Source organism: Anser cygnoides, chromosome 7 (assembly GCF_040182565.1).
Source record: "Anser cygnoides isolate HZ-2024a breed goose chromosome 7, Taihu_goose_T2T_genome, whole genome shotgun sequence".
NCBI lineage: Eukaryota > Metazoa > Chordata > Aves > Anseriformes > Anatidae > Anser > Anser cygnoides.
This window is the reverse complement of record NC_089879.1, coordinates 16754484-16781075: the sequence shown is the minus strand read 5'-3', so window position 1 is coordinate 16781075 and position 26592 is coordinate 16754484. Positions and strand designations below refer to the sequence as shown.

The following is a 26592-nucleotide window of genomic DNA, read 5'->3' as shown; positions in this document are numbered from 1 at the left end:
TTTTCACAAAGTGTATGGGAAGAGTGACTGGGGAGAGAAGGGCCAGAAAAACCCTTTTGGCTGCAACCTGTCTTAAAGTGATGGCAGAACCATCGGAAGGGGTCTGTGAGCTACCACAGGCTGGTAGGAGCATTTGAAAGAATTTTAAACTGGACTCTTTAGAAATAGTGTGTTGGCCATGCGCTTCTGTGCTGCCTCCTGCTGAGGATGGTGAAGAGCTCAGCAAAGCTTACAAACAGCTCCTTGGTAGGTATTATCATTCCTGCTTTACAGGAATGAAGTAACGGTCAGCTTCGGTCGTTTATGTGAATGAAAAAGCATGTTAGTGGAAGATAGAGATAAAATAAACACTGATCCTTGATTCCCACCTCTATGTTAATTAATAAATCAATCGTGACCAATATGCAGAACATTAAGAAATGTCCCCCTGAGTATTTGCTAACAAATTAGGCAAATGAGCAGCTGTGTAGCCACACCAGTGCTCGCACGGCTGCACAGAGAGAACAGCACGCCGTACGGGAGTGGGACCAGCAGGACTGCACATCCTGCTGGGGTGGGTGGCCTGTAAGCCTGGAGAGAACAAGGCAGTAATAGACAAGGGTAGGCAACTCAGGAGAGACACAAGGTAGGAATTAGACATGGACAAAAACTCCAACGGATTTTAACAGCAGGTTTTGAGGGTGAGGGGTGTTCATGACCCTGCACAGGAACTTGCTGGTTATGAGATACAGGAGTATCATGTGGTCCCTAGCAAGTCAAGAAGAGCGTGCATTGCCCCATGTGCCTACTACTAAGTCATGTCACTCCCAGCTGAAGGAGGGGAGAACACCAGCCAACTAAAATGTTATTGGAAGTGGAAGAAATATTTTATTTTACACCGTTTTAAAAACACACATTAAGTTGTTCTCTTGAGCCTTATGGAGAAAGTGATGTTCTACTTCCTTATATTGAGTACTAAAAATCAGAATAACACACAACTTAGCATGGTTTCTAACCTTGCACTTCTGACTTTCTTTTACATCACTTTGGATTGACACAAATGACGACACAAGCTGTGGGCAATGGATATTCAAACCTCATCTGTTTACACTGCAGATGCTAGTTGGCTGTTAAGTATTTTTAACTTGTGGTTTTATAGCCTCCACTACAACAAATGAACAAAAAGCCTCTGTCCTTGAAACTATAAAGACTGAAGGGTTAACATGGCCCTCTGAGGTAGCAAGATCTGATGAGCACACAGCAGATGGGTCTACCAAGTAAGATTTAGTGTGTATTGACTCATTTTCACCTGTCTTATGTATTAACAGTGATTATAAGTTTCTTTGTTTTAAAGAGAAGTCATCTCTACCTAGAGAGTACTAAACTATTTTCACCTCTCCAAGATTTCCAGTTGTAATCCAGTTATTTATAACATACACTTAGTTTTTAAGAGGTCCAACCTCTTCCTTCAGGAAGCTTCAAATGAGCCAGGTTTCATTCCTCCAGACTCTCAGCAATTTCTACTACTCACTTCAAAAAAAAGATCATATACAAGACAGACTTGGGCTGAACTGAGGCAACTAAATCTAAGAGTTGCCATCCAGCTCTTTCCCTTCCCACCGGGGGGTGTATCTTGAGTGATTTAATTTCTCTGGCATCTACCACTTGTTATGTGTGAAAGTGCCCAACATGAGCACTTAAGGGCCCATCACCTGTCTAAAGACATCTTAAATATCTGGCCTTGCTAATTATCTAGCCAATGATATACAAAGGCTTTTTTTCTTTTTCCCCCTCCCCAGAAGCATTTCTAACCACTAACACAGGAGCTGTTTTATTGAGCCAGGAAGTCAAGAGGCTCTCTGTGAGGAGGACACTGCAGGGTAACAGCAGTGGCAGTTGCAGAGGAGGACAGGGATGCTGCCACAGGACAGGACTGCAAGCTCTGACAAAGCCTTGTACCAAGGCCCCTGTGTTTAACTCATGCAGAGGAACTCACGGGGGGCATGTAGCTCTGTAGTCAGTCCTGCTCTGCCTCAGCAGAGCCCCAGGAGAGGCAACTTTGTGTGCAGCAGTGACAAGGATGGGACAAACTTTCTGAAGGAAAACAGTGGCCTGGGCAAACATCAGTTCAGTTCTTCATTGCTTCCTAGACTCCAAGGGAACACCAGTCTAGAGATCCTAATCAAGGAAACATCTGGATATCCAATTTAATACCTTCCCCAACCAACTGCCATGCCAACTGCTTCCTCTCAATTCCTATACCAGGACGTGCTTTAAACTGACCCATGACATTTAGACAAAATAAAGCCATAAAAGGGAGCTGAGCAATGTTAAAACCATTCACCAAGCATGAACTTCTATTGGAAGTGACACATGTTCAGAGGACTTTTCCCAGACAGGAACAGGAGCTGGAAACTGGGGCTCCGACATCTTGTCACAGAGCTTAGCAGCTGCTCTTTCATTAATCTTCCCCCTCCACATATTCCTGACACAGGTATGACTTAACATGCACTAGCAAACATTGGGAGAGAAGTCACAACAGAATATGTATTAATCATGGAACCCTGTAACATGAAAACATGCTGGAAGAGTAATAATTTCAAATGTGATTTTATCCTCTGAATTTTCCTGAGATGCTTGAACTGGAACTTTTACAGACATTTGTTACAGCCTGATTTCAGATGCATTAGCACAAATGCAGAAAAAAAATAATCCTAGAAACAACAGAGGAGCTTCGTACTTCCACAACTGTAACTAAGACTTTAATATAACCCTCTGGAGAGCATCCTGAGGCCAGACTTAAGGAACACTTAAAAGATCCAGCACAACCAGACTGCTTCAGGTAGGAGTGCCTCCTACATACCATAAACAATATATTAAAGGCAACTTCCTTAAATCTTTGCTGGAAAGCCATTTATGTCATAGTTACAGGCATTTCCCCCAGTGTTTTCATCTCTGTTCTTTCAATCTTTGATAGTGTGGGAAGGAAATCAGACAACTTGTGGATATTGCTGCTACCCTTCAGTTCTACTGATAATAGTTGTGGAAACATACACATAAGAACAACTTCCTGAATGAAACAATATTTAGCACGTATAGAAGCTTTTGTTCTTGTTGCTTAGAGGATATATAGTTTTACACAATTATAGTGATTTCTACATGACCACAAGGAGTACCGCTAGGATGTGTGAATACTCTTTGAAAAAAGAAAAGAAAAGCAGCCAAATAAAGTGGGCTTTTTTGTGTTGTTCCCCACCCCACCCCCGAAAAAGAGGACAAACAGATACACACTAGCTCCATTTTTCTTAAGCCAGTTGTATCATAACAGGAAGTGTTACTCATTCTAAATTTGATGTTGAATTATTTTTCAAAAACTCAGACAAGCAGTGGACAGAACATTTCCCCCTTTTTTTATTTCATAATTTTGAATAGATTTTTCAGTAGAAGAAACTAACACGTCCGCCAGCTGAAACAAGTTCAGTTGCAGGAGTGAAAATATAGGGCTTTGATTTTCCTGTCCCAAGAATTACAGAGAATCTGCATGACTTGGTTTGACTCAAGCATTAAAAGAAGAGAAATTTCTGAGTCATCAAAATAAGTGTGGGTTTTTTTTGTTGTTTTTGTTTTGAATTAAAGTAAGTTAAGTTTCCCTAAGTGATAGGGCTTTATATTCTTGTAAGCAAACAATAACCCAATAAATAAAAATGAACATATTACAAAGTGTAGTAAATACCAAAAATTCACATAAGCAAGTATCCTCCAGCAGATATCTGCTATGGTAGATAATGAAGAAAAATAGTAAGAACAAAACAACGATGAAAGAACAAGGCTAGTTAAAACATTTTCTTACAACTGTGTATACTTACCTATATCTTTAACCATAAATGTTAAAAGACAACAAGGACCTCAGTACTGCTCATCTCAGAACTTCAGAATGAAGGCAGAGAAGCAAACTGGGTGGGAGGAAGTAAATTAAGTAAGAACAAAGAGAGAACAGGTGTTTCTTATTTTTGTTCATGGTAGGTGAGTAGTAGGCTTGTCATTTCCTGAGACAGAATTCAGACCATGATTTCTAAGAAATCATGGGGTTTGTAACTTTATTAAACTTAGTTTTTCCTTTCTCTATGCTGGAACATGAAGAAATTATTAGATACTCTATTTCATCTGCATTGTATATTTAGCAATTTTGTTTTCTAGGGTACATAGTTGTGACCTTGCACATATTATTGTAAAGTGCTATCATTATACGTCTCTAATTTTAAACCAATACAAACTTGGTATTACTGATGTTTCATAATGGATTTAAAGACCACAACATCTTCTCCTTCCAAGCCACTGTTTAACATAGTTATTGAACTCATCTGAACAGGATTGAGTCTGACATTGAATGGAAACAAAACATACTCACTGCTTTCCCAGAATTTTAGTAGGTGTTAGTATCTTAAACGTAGTCATTAAATTCACTTTTTTTTTTTTTTTTTTTTTGCTTTGGTAGAACAGCAAAGAATTTCTGCTCTGGCTGGAAAGGTTAAGGGAAGTCTTTAGCATCCTGTATCAAACATGGTAAATTTTTGTACCTGTACAAAGATGGTAATTTCCATTGCTTTGTGCACCTTACATAGCTATTCACCCTAATTCCTGGTCTGAATAAGTACCATCTGATATCAACAAAATGAAATTCAGCAGAAATTACACCTGTAGGTTTCAATCTATAGTCTTTTGAGGTATTCTATGCCATATCATAAGACTGCTAGACCTCACCATGCAACAAAACAAATGTGTTTTATTTCATTTATTTCAGCCTAAGATGGTAAGTACGCAATCGTGTCTATTTCTCAGTCCTTCCAGGTGTCTGTCTGTATGAACAGTAAGCATCTGCAAGATAACAGCATGTGGGAAACTGTCTCTCAGTGTTTACTAAGTAAAGCAAAGTAAAAATAACTCTTCTTCATTAAGCAGTTGACTTTACAGCATAAACAAATCTGAATGTGTGGTTTTGTTGTTTTTTTTTTGTTTTTAATTGAGATCTGTAAAACAGACCGACAGCCACTTTACTGTTTCTGAGTATTCCTGAGATTATAATCTTAATTTAAGTCTTGCAATTTTTCTCTCAAGGAATGTCTCTTTCTTTGATTTTCTGACTAGCAGACTGAGCTGTGCTATAACAGGAACGAGACGTCACTGATGTTCCACACATTTCTAGGAGCAGGCAGTGATGGCTTTGTCCAACACCGGACGAAGAATTTTATTCTGAGGTTTGGTGGATGCCGTTAATCAATTCTAAATACTTCTGAAGATCTCATCCTAGTCAGGGTATTTCATTTGCTGTTTTGCTCTAATAGGTGAGTAAATAGAGACTTGGGTTTTTTTTTTGGTGCTGCTCTTGCCACATCTGAATGGCAGTTGAGTAAATAACACACTGGACAGCCAATATGAATATGTTGGCCTGTCAGCTAAGAAGTATGCCACCAGCAGCAGTATACACCATGGGAGTATGTCCTGTTCCTTTCTACCTCATGAAAAATCATTCTGATGTCAACAGTACATCTGAGATTAGGGAAAAGAGAAGCCTGGAAGATCTGGGCATGGTCTTTGCAGGGCCAGAGTGCAATTGTTCCTTAATAAATAACCAGAAGGATAAATGATGAGAGGAGAAAACAAGTTGTTAAAGAAGAAGATAGTGTGATGCATAAAAGAATGATAGTTAAGTGGCCATAAGCACGTCTAGGTTGGCAGTAGAAGACTCTTAAGCAGAGCAGAGATACTTCAGTTCAGCCTCAGGGTCATGTGGGAGATTGTAGGGGCCAAGGAGTGGAAAAAGTAGCTGTATGACTTTAACGCAGTTACTTTCACTCCCTCCAGTGATGTACATAAGGAGAAGCCTGTGAGAAAAGAAGACTAAATTTGACGAGTCAGGAGAGTTCTTCCTGTCCTTGGTTTCTGAGTTTCTTTGGATGCCTCCAAGCACATCATTGTCCCGTTGTAGTGTTGGCCAGGGCAACCCTCAGAACTGTATACACGAACAAGAGCACCTTCAGGATGTTAGAGGACTTCAAAACACAATCATCACCATCTCTGCTAACAACGGTGTTAAAACTATGACTCCCCTCTCCAGGAAGGTCAGAAAATGGAGAAAATAACACTTGTTCTTCAGATCACACAGTTTCTTATTTGTATTGTGATTCTTCTAGTCCTTTATCTTTACATTTTGTCATTTTTCTTCAACAGTTTTGCATTACAGGATCTTTGGACTCTCTTTTAAATGAAAGCTCAGGTTATCACACAACAGCAAGAACCGAGTCTGAAAATGAAATCTAAAACAAGATTTTAAATGCAATAAACAACGCAACACGAGGAGTTGGCGACACCTCTGCTGTGCCACTCTGGGCAAGTCTGTGCCTCTTTGCTCCCTTTCCACTGAGTAGACAGATGCCAGAGAGGCAGCTCTCTGTGTATCAACCTCACACATGAAAGCTGCTGAGAAGGTGAGATCACAGAGACCTTTGCTTTGGTGTCATCATCCTGGAAAGAAAGAAGTACTGAATCAAAGGCTTCAAGTCTTTCATGTGAATAAAGAGCTGATCCCACAAGCTTGGAGGCCTCTGCTGACTGGCAAAGCCGAGCCCTTGTGAACTGACTTCACACCAGCTCAGCAAAGAAAAGGTGCTGTGCCAGTGGTCTCAGGGGCTGGTGCCACCTCAGCAGGTTCACATGAGGCTGTTATTCACCAGGATAGCAGAACTTCTAATTTCAAACCATCACACAGTTATTTTCAACTTGATAGCAGCCCAGCAAATTAAGGTGTATTAGAGAACTGGTAGCACCACCTGGTAGACCTGGAGCATGGGAACAGCACAGCTACCTAGACTTGTCAAATACACACCATGTGAGTTGGCATGGGTAGGGAAGCTCTTTTTACAGCTTACAGAAGCACAGGCGACTCCTTTCCCAGCTGGAGGAGCACTGCAGGGCTGGTCCCCAGAGGATCCTTTTGCCTCCTGCCAGGCCTTGCAGGCAGGAGGGCTTGCTGCCACCTCCACGCTGCTGCCACCGCATCCAGCGAGGGCAGAACCTCTGTGCCCCTGGGGACAGTGCAGAGGGCGGAAGGGTGGGCCCAGGGAAGGAAGGAGTGGGTGGACTGCAAGTAGGCACAGACACGTCTGACTCTCCTTCCACCTTCTAGTGGGGCTTACTGGGGAAATTGTTTTGTTTGCCCACCATTTGGTCTTCCTGAAGCAAAAGGAAAAAATAAAGCTGAAATCGTCACCAGTTGCAGCCAAGGGTTATCGTGCTTTCAGGGCAGTGATGGCTGGACGCTGTCAGCAAGGAACAGAGACATGTGGCAACTAAAGTTCTTAAAACAGATTGTGTCCTCAGGTTTGGGACATCTCAGCAAAATATAAATTGTCTGGGCTGGAACTGTTTTTCCTTCTGTTTTATGGGGAAAAGGGATCATTTATACCCGTGAAATAGAAAGCAGTTTTAAATCTAATCAGCTAATTTTCCATGTATTTTCTCTACCAAAAGCTGGTCACCAAAGATAAATTCTCATTTTACTCATGCAGATGCTGGCATTGGCTTCCATGGAGGCAACTACATGAAAAGAAAGAAGAATGGGCAAGATAAGCTGTGCCCTTTCCACATCAGTGGACTGACTGTCCTTGTAATTCTGGAGGGACAAATTTCAGGCTTGACCTGAAAGTCTGCAGATCATTTCATGTAAGTAACTGTAAAATGTGCAACGCTTCCTAAATATACACGTTTTGTATTTCTAATGGAGTTGCCACACAGACCATGGGGTCTGTCACATAGCTCATTTGCTAATTTTCCAATATATTTTCAATTGGTCCTCCAAGAAATCCTTCATTTGCCAGTGCAGGTTAGTGACTGAGCATTGGATGTCAGAGTAGCACTTCTTGCTCATACTGCATTTGGCTTTTTATTACTGCTTTACCAATTCTGATAAAACTAGTAAAGCCTTCTGCAAGCAGAGCCTGATGAAGTGAAAGATATCACAGGAGAAATGGAAATCCCCAGGTCTTTTTTTTTCCTCCTCCAGCTTTCACAGCTCTCCCCACATTGCTGCAGCTCCTGCAGTAGGTCAGTGATACAAGTCACTTTTAAAAGAAGGGGATGAATCAGGAATTAATATTAAACAGTTTTGCTTCGGTTATAACAAGACGATGTAATTTGGACTTTCTAGAGGAGTATAACATGGCTTTTGCACAGTACAGCTTAAGAATCTGCCCTGTTCCAGACAAGTTTTCCGTAAGTAACTCAGAGTATCCAAGTGTAACGTTCTTGCGTTAAAAATGGGGCAATGCCTCTGCAAACACCTGTGTGTTTCGTAGGAGCAGTCACACAACAACAGAAGGTAGGGATTCACAAACTCTGTCTGCCCGGAAGCAATGGCACTGCACGTGAGGCGCTCCTGCAGGAGTGGTTGCACGTATGTCACAGTGGAAGCGTGCCTCGTCCAAGAGAGGAATTTGTGTTATCAAAGAGGGATTGTAAATCATCTGCAGCATAGGAAGCCCCTGGAAGAGTGGCTGTGTCACCAGAGCAATGACTCACGGTATGAGCCAGAGCTGCCTCTTTACACACAGAAGCCTCGTCACAGCAAATGTCTGAAAATCCGAGTGGCTTCGAGTGTGAACACAGAGCACAGGCAGGAAAGGGTTGGTCCCCTGCCTCCTGCTCAGAGACTGGGGGTGAACCAGACACCCTGGAGACACAGAACTCTTGGAGCAGTGGGTTTTGCATTTGGAAAGCTGCTCTTAACTTTTTAAGCCTCCTTAACACACAGAAAAAACAACATTGGGAAGTGTTCTCCATAGCAGAGCTCAGCAATTAAAATTGACAGAGATGCGTGCTAGCTGTATGTAGTTTAATTAGTCTTAATGATGCATGAGATACTTGCACTATACTTTACAACCAAGAAGCAAGACAGGTACATTAATTTTTATATTATGGTAATACAAAGGTATTTAATTTGGTCTTTTTAGTGAAAAACCAGGCACATTTTTTTCATTCTTCTGTTGTCTTCATTATGCATTAAAAGAATTATTAAATGAGTCAGTTAGCACTTTATGTTGTATTCAAAACACGTTTCTCAAAAATCTGTTGTGGCATTGTTTACTTTTGTAATGGGATTTAAGGGGCTGCTGGAGAAATCTGTCATGTTAAATAAAATATAGGGAACAAAACAATCACAAAGTGATCCTACCATCTTAAATCGGCTGCAGTGCCATGTGCACACACTCAGCTTCATTGCCTTAGAGCAGATTCTCCTTCTCTTAACACAAACCCTTAAATGGCAGCTACACCTAGATCAGCCTGGAGCCACTTCATACCTGAGCTTGGGTCTCCTCAGACAAAGCAGGTGGCTTCCATAGTCTCAAACACACCTAGAGATGGGCCTGCAGGTACATCAGCTCTTCCCAGTGGAAAAGGCAAGTAATATGGTGGAAGTCTGTAGGACTCTTGATACTCCCAATGCAGATCTTCTGAGCCCATGGTGCTGGCACTGGTATAGGCACATTGTAAGGCTGGGATCAGGGTCCTGTGTTGCTAGTTCCCACAACCCCGCCTGGATAACAGCACACACCTGGAGGGGAGTTCAGAGCTAGAGGATCCTCAGGAACCAGCTTATCTGACCAGCAGAAGCCATCTAATTTCATCCATTTCAGGATTTGTCAGTTTGAAAACCTTTTTTTATTTTTTTCTTGCTACCTCTTTGCAAAAATAATTGCCCAAGCAAAAATAAATAAATCCATATGGAGAAGGAACATAAAATAAGGGAAAAAATGGAGGCCCAGTCATATTTTAACTCCAGCTTCAGCTACCTTGACAGCAATAGTGCAGTGTTTAGATAACTTTTGGCCACCCAGTCAGTTTAAGTTATTTTTGTGCCATCAAAACCTGATTTATAGTCTGGAACTTATCTACTATAATAGAGGCAAATGAACTTTAAAGATCAACCTATTATGAAATGACTAAAAACAAAGGTTTTAAGGAAATGACAACTGACCCCTCTCCATAGCAGCACAGTGCTACAAGAGACAGCTGTAATGGCATAAATGGGTGGTTTATCAGCTTTCTGCCAGGGACTGACAAAATCACGTCAAATGAGGCATTAAAGCCCTGGTTTTGAAAACTGTGATAAATACCAGCTAATCTACTGACATAATATATATTGAGTCAAATATTTAGTTTTGCATTAAATCTAAATCCAACATTAGAGCATTTCCTCTTGATTAAAAAGGATAAAATGTAGATGTTATTTTATGCTCCAGTTCCCACGTCTAATTAATGCTCAGCATTCGGAGCCATTTCTGACATTACAAATGTATTAGCAAACATGCCAAGGAAAGGGGGGAGACACAAGGGAAACAAGTGCTAAATCTATATGCTTAATTCATATTTCTCCATTTGCAGTAGCTAATATGTTATTGCAGAGACTATTTGCAGACACTTGCCCTACCAGTGAACAGCTAACTTCCCTGATTGCTTATATAAACAGTCTTCTAGATCTGGAGACAGACGTTATAGGAGAGCACATAGCTAATTTAATTTTAGTATCATTAGGAATTAAAAGCAGGGCATTAATAGATTCACAGTAAATGTTGGCTAGGCAATATAAGCATTACACAATAGGACTATTAAGAGCTTTAATATTTGAGAGTGATCATATAAAAATGTTTGCAAGAAAGTTTATTGTCTTGGGAATAAGATGTACCTAATTAGAGAAATGATTACTGCTGAGATAAAACACTACATTGGTTTTGAATTGTATATTACTGATCTTAATGGGCATGAGAAAAGCCCGCTTTAAAATTTATTTATATTTATAGGGTATTTTATTATCTACTTAGATCTAGAAATAGAATGAGGCAAATCCTCATGAATCTCTGAAATATATCCATTTGTTCTGCATTATATTCTCAGCATTATACGTAAGCTGATTCTCATAAAGCAGCTATTTGAGAAATGAGTTTTATTATCTGTTACTATGACTGTTAAACTCTTGTTGTAGTTTGAAATACGCTACACCATAATTACTCATCTTGTTGAGAACATTTTAGAAAGCTTATATGAAATTCGTGGCTGTGTGTGACAGCGTGAGCTCAACTGAAAGAAATAAAAAAACAAACAAACAAACAAAAAAAACATAAAATGAGCAATCACCAACCACCTTAATTTCAGGTGATTTACTGATTTGGGAGAAAGTCACTGTAGTCTGACACTCCTAGCTAAGTCTGTCACAAAAATCACAGTATGTACATCCTGGGGGATTTGGTATATCTCACCATACCAGAGAAATAGATCTTCATACTACAAAATAAACACAGAAGAAATAAATAAAACACAAAATTAAGGAGAGCTGTAAAAATGGACTTCAGAATTGACTAGTTTTTATATTCAAGAAAATTACACCCTGACTCTTCCCCCCCCACCCCCCACCATCCTGTTCTGCAAAGGATTCTCGCAAGTGGGCCCATCGGGGGAAGGTGGTTGCACACACAGGTGATATTCTGATGCAACTCACTCTTTAGGTTAGTAATTGCTTTTATTTTCTTTCCTCAGCATCTTATCTCAAAACCACAAAGACCTTAAGCAGAACCATAGTTCAGAAAAGGTCTGCGAATACCTGGCCCTGGACACTTTCCTGAGCTGGCTATTCCCAGAGGTTCTCTGTGCAAGGCTTTCTATCACACAGCCCTGCTCGTAGAGAGCTCCCAAGCGCTGATTTCCACTGGGATGGGTGTCCTGGCCTGCTTACAAAGCAGATCAACCTGCTCTTGATAGCAGCTATCATCAATAAATGCCTTTGCGTCCGTGTTAAAAATGGTCTGATTGTTCCTGTAAACAAATCACAACCAAATTTGCCATCATTCCAGAAAGTACAATGGTAAAGCAAGTTGCTCTGGCTCTCTCTCTTCTGTGAATGGGTTTGTGCTACTTAAACCTGAGAGCTTTTAGTGCCATTTTGGACAGACAGGTTGATCACAATAGCACTGATATAACTGACTTGACTTGCTTGACAATACAAGCGAGTCACAGAGTAGTTCTACACAGCTCTTGCTGTTCCTCTCCAATTCCACAGTCAATACAGAGCACTGGAAGGCTGAGGCATCCCCCTCACCACACCCTAACATGGCAATAGCCAATGTAAAAATAAATTTTAAAAAAATCAACCCAAAACAAACAAACAAACAAACAAAAAAAACAGATCCTTAATACTTTTGTAGTCTGAAAGACCTAAATCAACATTGTGTTACTAATGTTTCACATCATTTTCATGCCATAGTTTTGTGTTACAGTATAAAATATCTTCTGGCACTTACTCTAACATAAAGAAATAGTCCCCATTAATGGCCAAGAACTTGGTGTAGGTCTTGTGATTTACATTGCTGTCTTAACCTCAGAATGCAACACTGGTGGTTTCATTTGCCTTGCACTTTGTATTTCAGTTGGGTACATAAAATCTAGGTAGCAGACATACAGGTAGCTCAGGAGCTACTGAGGTGTGGGAACTTAGAGTTGCTATAGATAACTATTGTAAGATACTAATTTTATTACCTGAGATGTTTGGAGGCACTTGCTCTAAGGTTGGTTTACCAATACCTTTCCTCATCTGTGTTCTTTTGTTTCTTCTTCCTATTTCAACAGTCATGTTTGACTCCAGAGAGATGTAAGTGATACATGGATTGGCACAGAACCAAATAAGATGTCAGTGGGAATATCCATCCCCCAAAGACTTGTCCTACTGAATTTGTTTTAAATTACTTCTTAACTTCTAACATCTACCTCTAATCTTTTGTGGAGGGAAAAAAAAAAAAAAGTCATTTCTCCTAGATGTCTCATTCTGGAACTTGATTCATAACCTTTTGTTACATCTTTGTACTGAGAGGAAAGCATGTCTGGCTGCTCTTAAGAGTTCATCAGGTTCTTGTGACTGAAGTCACATTGCTTGCAAGAATGATGAAATTCATCCCAGACTCCTCATTCTGACGGGAAGGTGGCTATCTTTCTATGAACTCATCCAAAAACAAAACAAACAAACAAACAAAACAAAACACAAAGAAGCAGAACTCTTGCCAGTTGGGTTTTGGAAAGGGGATCTCACATTCCTGTATAACCACTGACCAATCATTTACCTTTTCTGTGACAGTCATCCTGCAAACATGAGAACGTGTTAACTTGGAAGAATTTGCTCATGTGAAATGCATAAAATGCCATACGTTACAAGCAACACCTATGTCAGGACTGCACACACTGTTGCACACAGAATCTGGATGGTGACACACAAAGCCCTCTATCAGCAGCTTCCAAACTAGCAATGTCAGGCACAAGACGAGGTGTCTTTGTTACTCAGAAATCTCCATATCACTGGTACCTCGTATTGCCATGTTGGCTTCTGTAAAATCTTCACATCACGGGGCTTCTTCCTTCCACAGGGATGACACATGCTGTCTCTACTTACATTTATCCTTATAACAACCTCTGTTTTCTGCCACCCAATGAACTTCTAACATTTACAGTTGGAACGACTTTAATGTCAATAAACTGTTTTTTCTTCCATCTTCCACTCTGTTGATAAGGTTTGGATATTTAGACAAAGCCTTAAAGTATTTAGAAGTTTACAGGTCACTTAAGCAAACATAAAAACTTATTTCATATCCTTATTCATCTTTACATACCTGGTAGATGTTAGTCATTCAAGACATGAGCGAGAGCTTGTTCAGATGCTAAAAATATCACATGTTTACACTTGTAAATCACCATTAGCAAATGATTTTCCTAATGCTTCAGACAATATAGTAGCAAAGTGCAGCTGCTTCAGCCAGAATGGTATTTTAGTGATTTTTAAGAACTTAATGAGATCAGGTAATTGACTAGTGAAGCTAAAAATTTTACCTTCAATTAAACAATCAACAGCTCCGTACATCAACATAATCATCTTCGTCCCTCCACCTCCCCGTTACCAAATCAATATGTGGGTAGCAGTTGTCTAAGAAACCACTTCCTCTGTGCTTCTAAACCAGCATTCAGGACCCATTTTAAAGCATTTATTCAATTAGTCTGGTGTAATTTGCAAATAATGGAAAGTATGTAGTAATGCAGATTCCATAAGCAACTAAGGAAAAATAAGGCCTTAATTCATTTGTTGTTTAACAACATTATTTATCCTACATTCATTCTGGTGCTACCAACAAATAACTTAATACTCTACTTTTTAAAGTATCAGGATCTGTGCTTAAGTTGGCAGCTCTAGATGTATTAATTATATATAGGAAATAAGACTGCACAGGTTATATTAATGAATCATGCAATTGATAGTTCAGGAGGTAGTCATGAGGCAAAAGTATTAGATTAAAAAAAAATACACATGGATATAAAATAATTTTGTCAATAGCACTTCCAAGGGCTATATTACAACACAGTAATTTCATTCTGGAGTGTTGAGTTTTGAATCAAAACTGCTGCCCCCAACCACAACTGTGAGTGCAAAATATTTATTTCTTGAAGCACAGGGAACTTCTGCAATCTTGCAAAAGATTCTGAAACTGAGCACACTTACACCGCTGCGTGTTACCCTCGGAGGAGTGCTGGTATCGTGTTACCTGCAGGCATGTGTAGCAGAACTTTCTTTAGCAAAAACTTTCGTTTCCATCTGCAAGTAGCATATGTTCTCTTACAGGAAAAAAAAAAAAAACCAATAGTTAAAAATGGAGAAAAATTGCAGTGCAGCATGGAGATGCTAAAGGTGACTTTCCAATGTATGTTTTTTAAATTGGGTCATAAATATACTCTACTATATGCTAATACTCACCTCCTGAGCTCCCTGCGAGTATGTCCTGACCACCCAGACACTCCTAAAAATTCAGGAGGATGCAGCTGGTGGAGCAAACCAGCACTCAGCATGAACAGAATTCATTACGAGAATAGCACTGGCAGCAAGCAGGTGTCTTTTATTCAGCTATTGCAGCATCAGCACTGTCTTTTCTTACTACAGTATGGGAAACCGAACAACGTGAAGGCTATTTGTATGCAATTTTGACCAAGATTTTCAAAAGTGACTTGATTTGGTTCAACCCTAAACCTCCCAAAAACAGCTGCGTCAAAGGGGCCTGGTTGTCAGGAAGTGCCGCGAGTCTCCAGCCTGCTGAGCAAGACAAGCCCCATAGTGCAGCCTGCCGAGAGCGTGGCTGCCTCTGCTGCCGTCAGGCACTGCCTGCTGCCCCACTGAATTATTTTTGGCTGCTTCACCAAGGGCAGGATGCTCCTAAAGGAGGGTGGGAGTTACAGCACCAAGGAGGCAATGTTGTACTAAGTGCAACATCGGTGAGGGAGACAGCACTGCCTGGGTCAGCCTCCAGGGCCTGAACCAGGGAGCTGGGCTTAGCTCCGTTGGGTGGGCCCCGTCCACTGCTTCCTAGGGTTGTTTCCAAATCTCCCCAGGGTGGAAAACTACAACCTGGTCCCTGCTGCCCACACAGTTTGGCATAATGTTTCCTGACAGTCACCAGGCAAAACGAACCAAGTCAGTGCAGACCTCTTCCTTAAAGTCAATTATATTACACTAACTTGGGCTGTTTTCATTCAGGGTAGGTCTGGAAAGGACTCCCCTGGCAGAAGCAGAGTTTTGGTGACAGACCTGGGAGGGCAAATCCCCAGAGAGTAACCTCTGCTGCTGGCCCAGCCTTTTGCAGAACTGTGCCTTAGGTTTGCTACAGGCCTCAGCTGCTCTCTGATTGACTCCGTGCGCGAGGTTAGGAGGTCTTTTGGCTGCTAGGAGGGTTCCTTCTTACACAGAGAAGGAAGTGGAAGAACTGATGTGTATAAAGCAAAGTTACCTCTTCCCCTTTTAACCTGTGATCTTTATCCTGATATCTGCAGCAAGTCATTGAGATAAACTGCATTGTAGTAGGCAGTCCTGACTCATTTTAAAAGAGTTGTACCCTCATGTGGGTGTACCCCAGGATAAACACTCTCTTTTAGTACGTCTAGACTAGGATATAAGTTGTGTTTTTTAAGATACTAGCTAACGCGGCTCAACCAACACGTTCTGAAACCTTGCATAGATAGGACAAGTCAAATGCTAAAAGGTGTTAAAAAGTGTTTGCTAAGTCATTCTAAAAATACAACTTCTATACCCGTCTAGACAATGCCAGAATACTTTTTAAAATGACACACCGTGCTCATGGGAAGTCTCACTGCAACAGCCAAGGAGAATTGTAACACAGGAAACAATCAATAAGAAGTTTCTCCACGTAGGTCTTCAAAGCACTGACACAAATTGACATGCAGGGAATCCTCTAAGGTCTTGTCTAGACAATAGGAGAAAAAGATCCTGTTTCAGTAGGTTTAGTTCAGTCAGACCCTATATTTTTTCAAAAGCAAAACCTACCAAAAGTCTTCCGAGATCATGTTCTGCTCAGTTTTATTAGGTCTGTAGTCCAGACAGGCAATAACTCAGCCTGCTAAAGTCATATTAAAGGTATTGAATAGTCTATGTGTTGTCAGATGGGATTTTTAGTCCTTAAATAAGATTGATTGAATTATTTCTCCTGGAAATGGCCCTTTCCCTACGGCAGATGAGATCCTAGCTCATTTTCCATGCCCATTCTCTCTTGCCCCAATGTATTTGCCTAAGTTGTACCAATGACAGCAAAGCTCAATGTGTCTTTACCATCAGTATTTCCAGTTGGGTGTGAGCACCAGCTCATTTTGTACAGGCCACCAGACAGCAATTGGTTTTGATTCTGACTTCATTTTGCAGCAAACTCAGACAAAGCCCTCAATCTAATCTACTCCTTTAAACAGCTATTTTAAACTGTCTAGCCCACATGCATGCACACGTTCACATTGTAAAAATTGTGATCTTCTACAGCGTCAACAGATAAGCTCTTAGTCATTAATGTACATCCTTACACTGTTTTGCTTCTACCAAGCTGACTGGAGAGTGAACAAATTAGAGTGTTTCCCAGAATTGTACCGGCATCTTTGACATCTTAAACAATACTTTCACAATACTTTCAGGAAAGCTTTTTTTTTTTTTTTTTTTTCTTTAAGAGGCAAGGGAAAAAGTCATTACAACAAGCATGAGCCCAGCCTCTCTGACTTTTTATACGGGAAAAAAGAAAAAAAAAAAGTCAATTAGTTCTGTTTATTATTAAGGCTTTATGGGTGGGTATCAGTCTGGTAGGAAAAAAAAAAGGAAAAAAATCTACATTTCAATTAGCCCATTACGGATGATGTCTTTATGACATGGGTGGGTACCTGGTTGTCAGGGAAAAAATTAGGAGTCACCAACTCAAACGAAAGCATCCACTAAATAGTAATTCACTTGTATAACTCCAAGTGACCAAATTAACACAGTCTCAACTTGGCTTGCTTGTTCTTAAGTAGTCATTTACCAATAGCTCTCGAACAATGGAGTTGTAAAATGGAGCCACTTAAGTTATCATGATGAGTTCTTTTCACAGCTGTGTCAAGTTTTTTTGGCCTTGGGGGTGCACCACCTGAAACATTTCAGAAAAATACATTGAATTTTTTTTTTTTTTTTAAATAAAGGCCTGAAGCCAACAAAGCCCATGAGTCAGAATAAGGCTGAAGCTCCACATTCAGTAAAGGCTCTTCAGTAAGCACTTGCTGTCACTTTCGGTACTGGACAAAGTATTTCTGTCCTTATTAAGCCCAAAGCATCATTAAACGTTAGTTGGAGGTTGATCTGAATAAGATCAGCATGCTCTGACCTGCCCTTGGTTCTTATTTCAGGTTTTCAGCACTGCCTGTCTTGAAACTTTCTCTTGTGCTAAAATGATGTCTTTAAAATCTAATCTTTATACAGATATACTTCTCTACTCTCTCTCTCCCCTCTCTCTCTCTCTATGTAGCTGAAAGACAGTAATACCACGCACAGATTTTTTGTCCTCTGAGAAGCCACCTGATAGCAGATTTCATGGGGGCCTACTATAATTTATTGGTGTCCACTAAACTGAGTGGTAAACCCTCCATTAATCCTGGATGAACAGAGGCAGGTCCTTTTCTGTGAGAGCAAACAATTAGGCGCCCTAAGTTATTATTTCCTATTATTGTGCAATAAAAGAGGCTCCGGCCATTTCATTAGAAAGGATTAGAGTGTCCGGGACTGCAAACATCGTGCAACCACTTTCCTCCTCCCCCCGCCGCACACCGCGGAAGCACTCGAGGCTCCCCCGGGGACGGCCACCGGGCTGCCCCACGCGTGTCCGGCCGCGGGGTGCACCCAGCCCCGCACATGGGCGGCCTCCGGGCTTTTGGGGCCGGGACTCTCTGGGCCCTGGGTCCCCCCGGCGCTGCCCCCGGCCCCAGCAGCCCGGGCATCCCCCGCAGCGGGTGGCTGTGCCCGGCCCGGCCACGGTGGCCCCCGCAGGCCCGGGAGCCGCGGTGTTTAAGGAGTCAAAGTACATAGGCAGCTGGGTCGATACCCTATTAGGCTAGAAACAGTTGTGCATATCAAAGGCCGACGAACCTAATGACTAAAAATATAAGTACCTGACCCGGAGGATTAATCACACACTGTCAAGCTGAAATTGGTGCAATTCTTCCAATCATTAACGTTTTGCTTACAAAAATGTGCTTTTCTGTTTGTTTTTCTGCTAAATGATAACCATTTTCAAGTTGAATCTGCTGATAAAAGAGTCGAAAACAAGACGGGAGTTGTGCTGTAAAGGTCAGACGTGCTAGTTCGGCATGAAATAGCCAACAGGCAAACAAATACGAAAAAGCAGGGTGGCACGGAGGGGGCTCGAAGCTTTGGCCGAACGGTGTAAAGTGCCTTGGCTGCTTTTCTCCCGCCGAGGAGGGCGCGACGAGAGCCGGGCAGAGCCGCCCGCAGCCCCACGCGGGTCCCCAGGTGTTTTGCCCACCTGCCGCCGAGCCGTGAGCCCCCCGCGGGGGGCAGCGAGGGCGTTTGCACAGCCTGGGCGGCGGCCCTGTTGTCACCTGCCCCGACACCCTGCAAATCCACATCCCCGGCCCGGCGGCTGCCGACGGAGGCATCCGCGCTGCCCACCCGCGGGGCGCCGCCGCCCGCGCAGCATCCCGGGGCTCCGTTCGGCACCGGGGGGGGGGGTCTCCTCCGGGTCCTGGCCCCTTGGCACTGGGGGTGACCGCGGCCTGGCCCCCCACACCCGGCGAGGGTGTCTTTTTAGGTCTTAAAACCCTAAAACTCATCTCGGGCCACTCCGCTTTGCAGAACGCGCGGCCGCTCCCGCGAAGCGAGACCCCGGTTAGGCGCAACCCGGGCCGGTCCCGCGCCTCCATCCCCTGCTCCCCGAGACCCTCCCCGGGCACCGAGACCCCCCCGGGGCTGCCCGGCCGGGGCGGGCGGAGCCGTGCGGGGAGCCCGGGGAAGGGCGGGCAGCGACCCCGGACGGACCGAGCCCCCCCCGTGCCCCCTGCTTGCCGTGCTCCTTCCCGCGCCCCCGGGCCGGCGGCATTTCGGAGAAAGGCCGATGAATAACCACTATTGACTCAGGCAGGTCAGCGGCTGCCCCGGCTGGGGTCGATGCCCGGCCCCGAGCAGAGCCCGCTCCTCCTCCAGCCCTTGTCCCCCCCCGGGCTCCCAGCCGGGACCCGCACGCACCCCCACGGAGGCTTCGCCCGCCCCGCAGCTCGCCCGCCGAGCGGCTGCGAAACAGCAACGAAGCGTTGAGCCCACGAGGGACACGACGGACACGAGGGACCGGCCACCGGAACGGCACTGGGGGGGAAAAACCCAATCACAGCTTCCCCGGGCACTGCTGGGGAGGTTTGGGGATTCTGCTGCCAGAAACTGGACGGCGCGTGGTGCTGAGTTTAGTTTTATTTCACAGATGAGTCCGTCAAAAATTAAATACCAGTTTTTGCTTTTTTTTTTTCTTTTAACATTGAACAAATATGTACAAAATATGAACAATGTGAGGTATAAAACCGCAAGACTTTTAAAGCAAACTAGTATGTACAAAAGCAGATATGTATACAATAGGCATTATCTTCCCTCTGCTCTGTGCCCCATTTATCCCCTGCAGCTGATGCCAGGTTCTCTCCTGCAGCAGGGCACTATCACTCCTTGCATTTTCTTCTCAAATATGAAATCTGGAAAAAAACAATGCTAGAGATTTTTCAAGGAGAAAAATACTTTCTTTTTTCTTCTTTTTTTTTTTTTTTTTGCTGCAAATGGAACCATCCAGACTGCAGGGCAAAGTCCCCAAAAATTTGAGGAGGCACATTTATCTCATGCAAGAGCAAAAACGGATCTGTCCAAAGACTCCACCTGATAAAGAGAGGGATGTCTCAGAAGAGAGCACCATGGCAGGTAAAAGGGTGTGAGCATAAGGCACTTGTAGGGATGGTTGAATCCCTCTATATTTCAATGAACACATTTCTCTGCTTGCAAAGGGTGTTTAAATTAATCTATTTAAACTACATTTGTTTACACATACAATGGGCTTAGTCCTGCAATCCGTACTCACTTCCACGCTAGCCAGAGATGAGTTCTGCCTGATCCCTAACAGCAGCTGATCCAGACCCCCAGCAAGTAAGGATGGGATGCAGTACTATGTTCCAGTTAGAACATCAATTAATGTACAAATATATCTTACAAATTAAATACAAACCATGGATCTGCTCCTTTAACCAAATTAGAGATCTGCCAAAAATGGACTGTTTGCGGAAAATATGTCTTGCTTTCTCTCCTTATTATAAAACAAGTCTGTCTGTTTCTTTTTCTTCCAGTGGAATGCTGAAATTCTTCTCCTGTAGAAAAATACTCTTTCAAGCCAGCCCCTGGTAAAGTGCAAGCTGAGCTAGGGTCCACTCTCCGCGTGGGGCCGTTAGTGGGAAGGGTTGTAAAAGCCTTTGTCGCCTTCAATGTCCACTTCTTGATCAGAATCGTCGGAGACGTCTGACTCCAGGTCCTCCTGCGAGGCGGGCGAGGGGGTGTACTGCGAGCCGTCCAGGGACACCTCCTTGCCCTTCTGCTCAGGGCTCGGGCAGCTCTCCGGCCTTTGGTCACCGTGACTGTCAGCACCTTCCACTTCTTCCTTCTTGGTGGCTTGGGGGTTCTCCTGCAGGGAAAGAAACCTGCGTGATACAGAAATACGTGCCACAGCGCCAGGAGGCCTGAGGGGCTGCGCCGGGAGGGAAAACCACCACGGGTTTCCTCAGACCCTGCAGGGAAGGGCAGGTGTCCTGCTGCCGCCCAGGCCTCCCGCCCACACTCCCACCCTGCGAGCGGCACCGGGCCGGCCCAGCGCTCGGCTGCACGCGGGGCTCGGCTCTGATCCCGCGCCCCGGCAGCCACAGGGGACGCTGCCGCGAATGAGGCTCCTTGGCGATGGTTATCGCAGCCACTTCAAAAGACTGTGGAGCTGCCGGAGCCCAGGAACCTCTGAACTTTTGTCTTTAGTAAAGCAAATGTTTATTATGAGTCTACAAATACGGACACACAGCTTCCTCCTGCCCCGATCTTTCCTTAATTACACCCAATGGCAAAAGGAGGGAGGCCGAGTCCATCGGTGGTCCGAAAGTAAACGGGAAAAAATATACAAATGAAGCTGTAAGGCTAAACCTCGACATTAAAATACACACCACTGAAAACCAAACCAGCCCCCACAAAGCCAGAGCCCTGCTCCCAGGCAGGAGTAGCCCTGTGTCGGCAGCCACCTGGGGAGCCTCGTCCCCTACGGGGCATGAAATGACACTCCTAAGCAAAGAGAAAGCAGGCAGAGACACGCACCCATGATACATTAGTGCAGGCTCAGAGAAATGGATGTGACTGAACAAAAAGGAGGAAATGACTTAAAATGGCTGAGGTCCCAAGCGAGCTCTCCGGACATTGCGGAGGGGTCAGGTCCCGCCAAGGAGCGAAGGGATTTCGTTCAAAATCAACAGAGGTACTGAGGTGAAACCCGGGGAAAGGCCACAGAATAAATATTCTAGAATGTGGCACTGTGATTAGTTTTCTGTTCTTTTGATATTAAAGGCCAATTTTCCAGTGAGACTCGCCAGTCCTGTCACGCTCACTGCATCAGGCCACGATGCGGGGACTTTTCACAGATCTCTGAGCTGAGGGGCCCTGATCCGGGTGAGCCGGGCAGGATCAGGCCCTCTGGGCCGTGAGGACAGATTTATATCCACTTGAGCACAACTTGTGAGGGAAGGGAAACCGCTTTGAGCGCTCAGTTCACACACTGTAACTATTCGTAAACGAAAAGTAAAAGCAACTTAATTTTCCATACGCTCCTCAAAACTAACAAGGCGTTTGTACTCGCCTCTCCCAGCGTTTGCAGAATAAATCGCCCTGTGTTTATTAAGAGAAGGTGATTTAAAAGGCCGGTAAATATTCTCCTCCAAAACAACTGCCTAAGTAATTTACTGACAATCACTTATCTTCTCCACGTTAATTGGATAAACAACATATGGGTTTACAAAACAATTAGCGTGGAGTTTTAATAGGCGGTGTGTGAAAGCCGGGCATAATTGATATAGGAACTACATTAGGAGCTTTTAACATTAGTGCTGCCTGAACGAGCCCTCATGGATTCCAGCATGACTATTTGTCTTTTTAATCAAGGTGAAGAGGTTAAACAGCCTTTCAGATGACTTCTGCATACAACCTGGAATAGGCGAGCATGGGCGTAAGATAAGACAATTAAAATACTTATTTCTATAGAAACAGAAACATCCCTGTACCTGCTTTAGACGCCTCCATTTGGCTCTGCGATTCTGAAACCACGTTTTGACCTGAACAACAAAACGAGAGAAAAGGTACAGGGTAGTCGGGGAGCAACGGGAGCCTCACCCGAGTTGTGGAGAGAGAAGCAAGGAGCCGGGGACACCAGGGCAGGGGCAGGGGCAGGAGCAGGAGCAGGGGCAGGGGCTGTTGTGCAGCGCGGCCTCACCTGCCTCTCGCTGAGCTGCAGCATCTTGGCCAGGCGCTTCCTCTCCGGCGGCGAGAGGTATTTCTGCGTCTCGAATTTCTTCTCCAGTTCGATGGTCTGGTCGTTGGAGAAGCGGACCTGTCCCCCTTTCCTCTTGTGCAGCGGCCGCTGGATAAAGGGGCTCCACAGCAGCGGCTTCCCTTCAGAGAGAGGCACACACAGCGCCGCTGTCACCGCCAAGCCCCGCTGCCAGCCATCCTGAGACCAGGCCGGGGGCTCGGTGGGGCCGTGTCTGGCCTTGCCCCGCTCCTGTCCGTGCCCCTGACTCGGCCTCCCCCTAGATTTTGCCTCCTCTGATTTTTCGCCTCCGCCGAACGGAGAGACCAGTTAAAGCCACTCCGCGGGCTTTGGCAACGTTTCCGTCAATGTGTTTCCTGTTGGTCTATCTCGCAAAGAAAAGAGTGAGAAGACGAAGAAAAAAAAAAAAAAAAAAAAAAAGACCTTTGCTTCCTTCTGCTCTCTTACTAAGATGTCCCCAAAAGAGCGCTGGGGTCGGGCGCGGCTGGGGAGGCACCGACAGCAGCCCCAGCGGCTTGGGGCAAGCAGCGCCTGGAGCCCCCCGGGGCTGGGGGCTGGCGGGGTGGCACCGGGACAGGGCCCAGCACCGGGACCAGGACCGGGCCGGGGCTCTCCAGGGGCCGGCTGGAGCCGCGGGGTGAGGCGACACGGAGGGGGCCCGGCCCTGCCACCGAGCAGCGGCCGCGTCCCGGGCCCAGCGGCTCCGGCCAGTGCCCCTGAGTCACCGTGTTTGTCTTTCTGTCTTGCTGCCTGCAGCCTTTGAAATTCGCTGCATTGTTTTTCAAGATTTTGCTTGCGTCAGGCTTTAGTAATTCTGGTGCAAAACAGACTCAAAAAATAGGAAGCAACTGGTTATTTTAGCTGTCATAAAGTCACATCCCACACAGAGGAAATGAACAATATCAGAAAAACGGATCCCGGCTATCAGAAGTCGAGTGTTTCCTGAATTTGTCTGTATTGAGGATGTCGATAAAGTAATCAGCAACGTGCACGACTCCCGGGGAAGAGCCTGCTTCAGGCGGCCAGGAAAACACTTAACAGCTTCTGAAACCAGATTTACTCCTATCGAGAGCTCAAGGTTTCCTGTATGAACGGAAAGGGTCAGCCTCTTTCACTGCACAGCCGCGGTGAGTCAGGTCCAGTTTTGCAATCCCCCCCGAACAAGTGCGGCGGCCCGGGCCGGGGCGGCGCTGGGCTCGGCCCCCGCAGCGGGGACCTTGCCCCCGGCCCGGGGGCCGCCGGGGCCGCCCCCAGGCGCGGGGGAGCCGCGGGGGCCCGGCGAGCGGAGCCCCGGCCCCGCCGGCTGTTTTTCAAGTCATCCGCAGGAAAGGGCTCAGATCTGCGCTGCGATCTCCCAGCACAATTAAAACTCCCCACCAAAACCACACGCGACATTACTAAGGACACTCGCAGAGTCACTTGGTTGAAGGAAAACAAATCTGAGTCACCGCGGCCGCGCACTGTGGTCTCGCTCCCAGCGCCGGAGCGCGGCGCTTCTTTAATTTACTGTAAATCAGACGGAGACGGAGGGAGGCCGGGGAGGCACGGAGGGAGCGCGGGATGGCGGCGGGGCCAGGAGGGGCCGGGGGCAGCTTCCCGTGCCTTGTCCCGTGTTGGACGGGAAGGGACGGGACGGGACGGGACGGGACGGGCTGGGACGGGACGGGGCGGGGGGGCTGTGGCTTACCCAGGGGGTCCTGCCGGATCAGGGCGTGCGTGTAGTCGCCGACGGCGCGGGGGAAGGAGTAGAGGGGCCCGGCGTAGGCGCCGGCGCCGTAGGTGGCGGCGAGGTGGTGGGAGAAGGCCGGGTGGACGGGGGTCGGCTCGTAGACGGGGGTCCGGTACGGGGCCACCAGGCTGGTGAAGGACGAGTTGGGCGACGGCAGCGTCGGCGGCGGCGGGGCGGGCAGGGAGTGGGGGGCCGGGGCGGCGGCGGGGCCGCGGCCCAGGATGTCCTCGATGTAGAAGGGCGTGGGGTGCGCGGGCTGCAGCAGCGGCGTGGGCGCGTACAGCGGGACGCCGACGCCCAGGGCCGCCGTCGGCGCCGCGCCCGGGGGCTGGTACTGCATGGCCCGGCCACCCCGCCGCCCGCGCCCCCCGCGCCGCCCCGGCCGCCCCTGCCCTGAGCCGGCCCCGAGCGCCGCGGCCGGGAGCTGGCACCGCCGCCGCGGCTTTCTCTGGGCTCGGGTTACCCTCCGATAGGTTTCTATTGGCGCGGGGCGGAGCCCGCGTGGTCTCTGTCCCCTTCCTGCCACGGCTCCGTCTAGCCAATGAGCCCGGCCAGGGAAGGGGGAAACCACCCCCCGCCGGCAAACGCTCCCCCCCCCCCCCCCCCCCGCCCGCCTCCCCGCAGCAAACGCCCCGCGGCGCCGACCGGCGGGACGGGCCCCGACGGCACCGCGCGGGGGCACCGAGGCCGGGGACACCGGGCGGGCTTCGACGGCACCGGGCCGGGACTCGGCGCTGCCTCCCCGGCCGGATGCGGGGAGACCCCGCGGGGGAGAGCCCGCCGCACCCGGGATGAGGGAGAGGCAGGGAACGGGGGGTGCGCGGCTGCCTTGTCCCCGGTCCCCCCCCCACCCCGCCCCGGTCTCCCCTCCGTGCTCAGCGGAACCCGGGGGAGGCCCCGCGCCGTCTCTCCCCGTGGCTGCGGGGACCGGGAACGGGGCAGGGGGGCACGGCCGCCGAGCGGGGGCCACGCGTGGGCGAGGGGCGGCGGCGGGGCCCCGTCCCGTCCCCCGGGATGGCCCCGAGAGCCCGGCGGGGCGCGGAGCGGGGCGGCGCGATTTCCTGCTCGGTGCCTCGCCGGCCGGTACGCAGCGGGGCGGCGCGGGGGCTGCGGACGCCCCTCGACGGGGCGGGCGCGGCGCCGGGCCCCGGCTTTCCGACAGCCCCGAAGGGAAGCAGGCGCCGAGGCCGCGCCGGGCGGCCGCTCGCCCTCCTTCCCTCCAGCAGCGCCACCTGGACACCGGCGATTTTCGTTTCCAAAAACCCGCGGTGCGCTTCCTCCTGCCCCGCCGCCTCCCGGGGGGTGGGAACGGGACGGGACTGGACGTGAGCGCTCACCGCATGCCGGCGGCTCCCGGCCCCTCGCCCGGGGCAGCGACCCCCGCCCGCCCCGGCCCCCCCGGCACTCGGCCCGACGGCGGCGGCGGTGCCGGTGCCTTCCCCGTGGGAGCGCGGGCGGCAGGTGCCCGCCGGGCCGCTGCTCCTCCTCCTCCCCCGGACCCCTCCGGGCTGGTGACAGCGAGCGCAGAAGGCTGTTAAGGAATAGCAGGTGCTGGTTTAACAGTTCGTATTCTTGCCTTATTTTTTTTTCTTCCCCCCCAAAAAAATGAAGGTCTCCGGTTCAAACCCACGAAGATCTTAATAACTAAGAGGCTCAGAGCAAGACGAAAGGGTGTTGGTGAAATGGAAATATATATATTTTTAATAATATAGGGAGGTTGGTTTTTTTTTTCTTTACATTGTTAACAAATGCCAAAACTCACCTTTAAAGCGTGGTCTTGTGTCTTGTAAATATCAGGTACACGTAAAGTGAGCTGACAGTTTTGATTATTTTTTCTCTCCGTGCTCAGTCTCCCAGGCATTGCTCTTTCCAAGGGGCTTAGCTAATGTTTTC

The 26592-nt window shown here is 46.7% G+C and overlaps 1 protein-coding gene across 1 annotated transcript; it reads right to left on the bottom strand.

Moving 5' to 3' along the window:
- Nucleotides 1-19816: 19816 nt before the first annotated feature.
- Nucleotides 19817-25138, bottom strand: HHEX (hematopoietically expressed homeobox). Its single transcript, XM_067000546.1, has 4 exons — nucleotides 24658-25138; nucleotides 22914-23092; nucleotides 22705-22755; nucleotides 19817-21077 (listed from the first exon to the last, which is right to left on the bottom strand). The coding sequence occupies exons 1-4, from the start codon at nucleotides 25037-25039 to the stop codon at nucleotides 20844-20846; spliced, it is 846 nt and encodes a 281-aa protein (XP_066856647.1). The 5' UTR covers nucleotides 25040-25138; the 3' UTR covers nucleotides 19817-20843.
- Nucleotides 25139-26592: the final 1454 nt, after the last annotated feature.

Coding starts and splice junctions, on each gene's coding strand:
- HHEX (XM_067000546.1), bottom strand. CDS start 25,039: ATGCAGTACCAGCCCCCGGGCGCGGCGCCGACGGCGGCCCTGGGCGTC. Junction 22,756..22,913: donor TGCAGCTCAGCGAGAGGCAG/GTGAGGCCGCGC, acceptor TTTGTTGTTCAG/GTCAAAACGTGGTTTCAGAA. Junction 21,078..22,704: donor AATGGAGGCGTCTAAAGCAG/GTACAGGGATGT, acceptor CTTTCCCTGCAG/GAGAACCCCCAAGCCACCAA.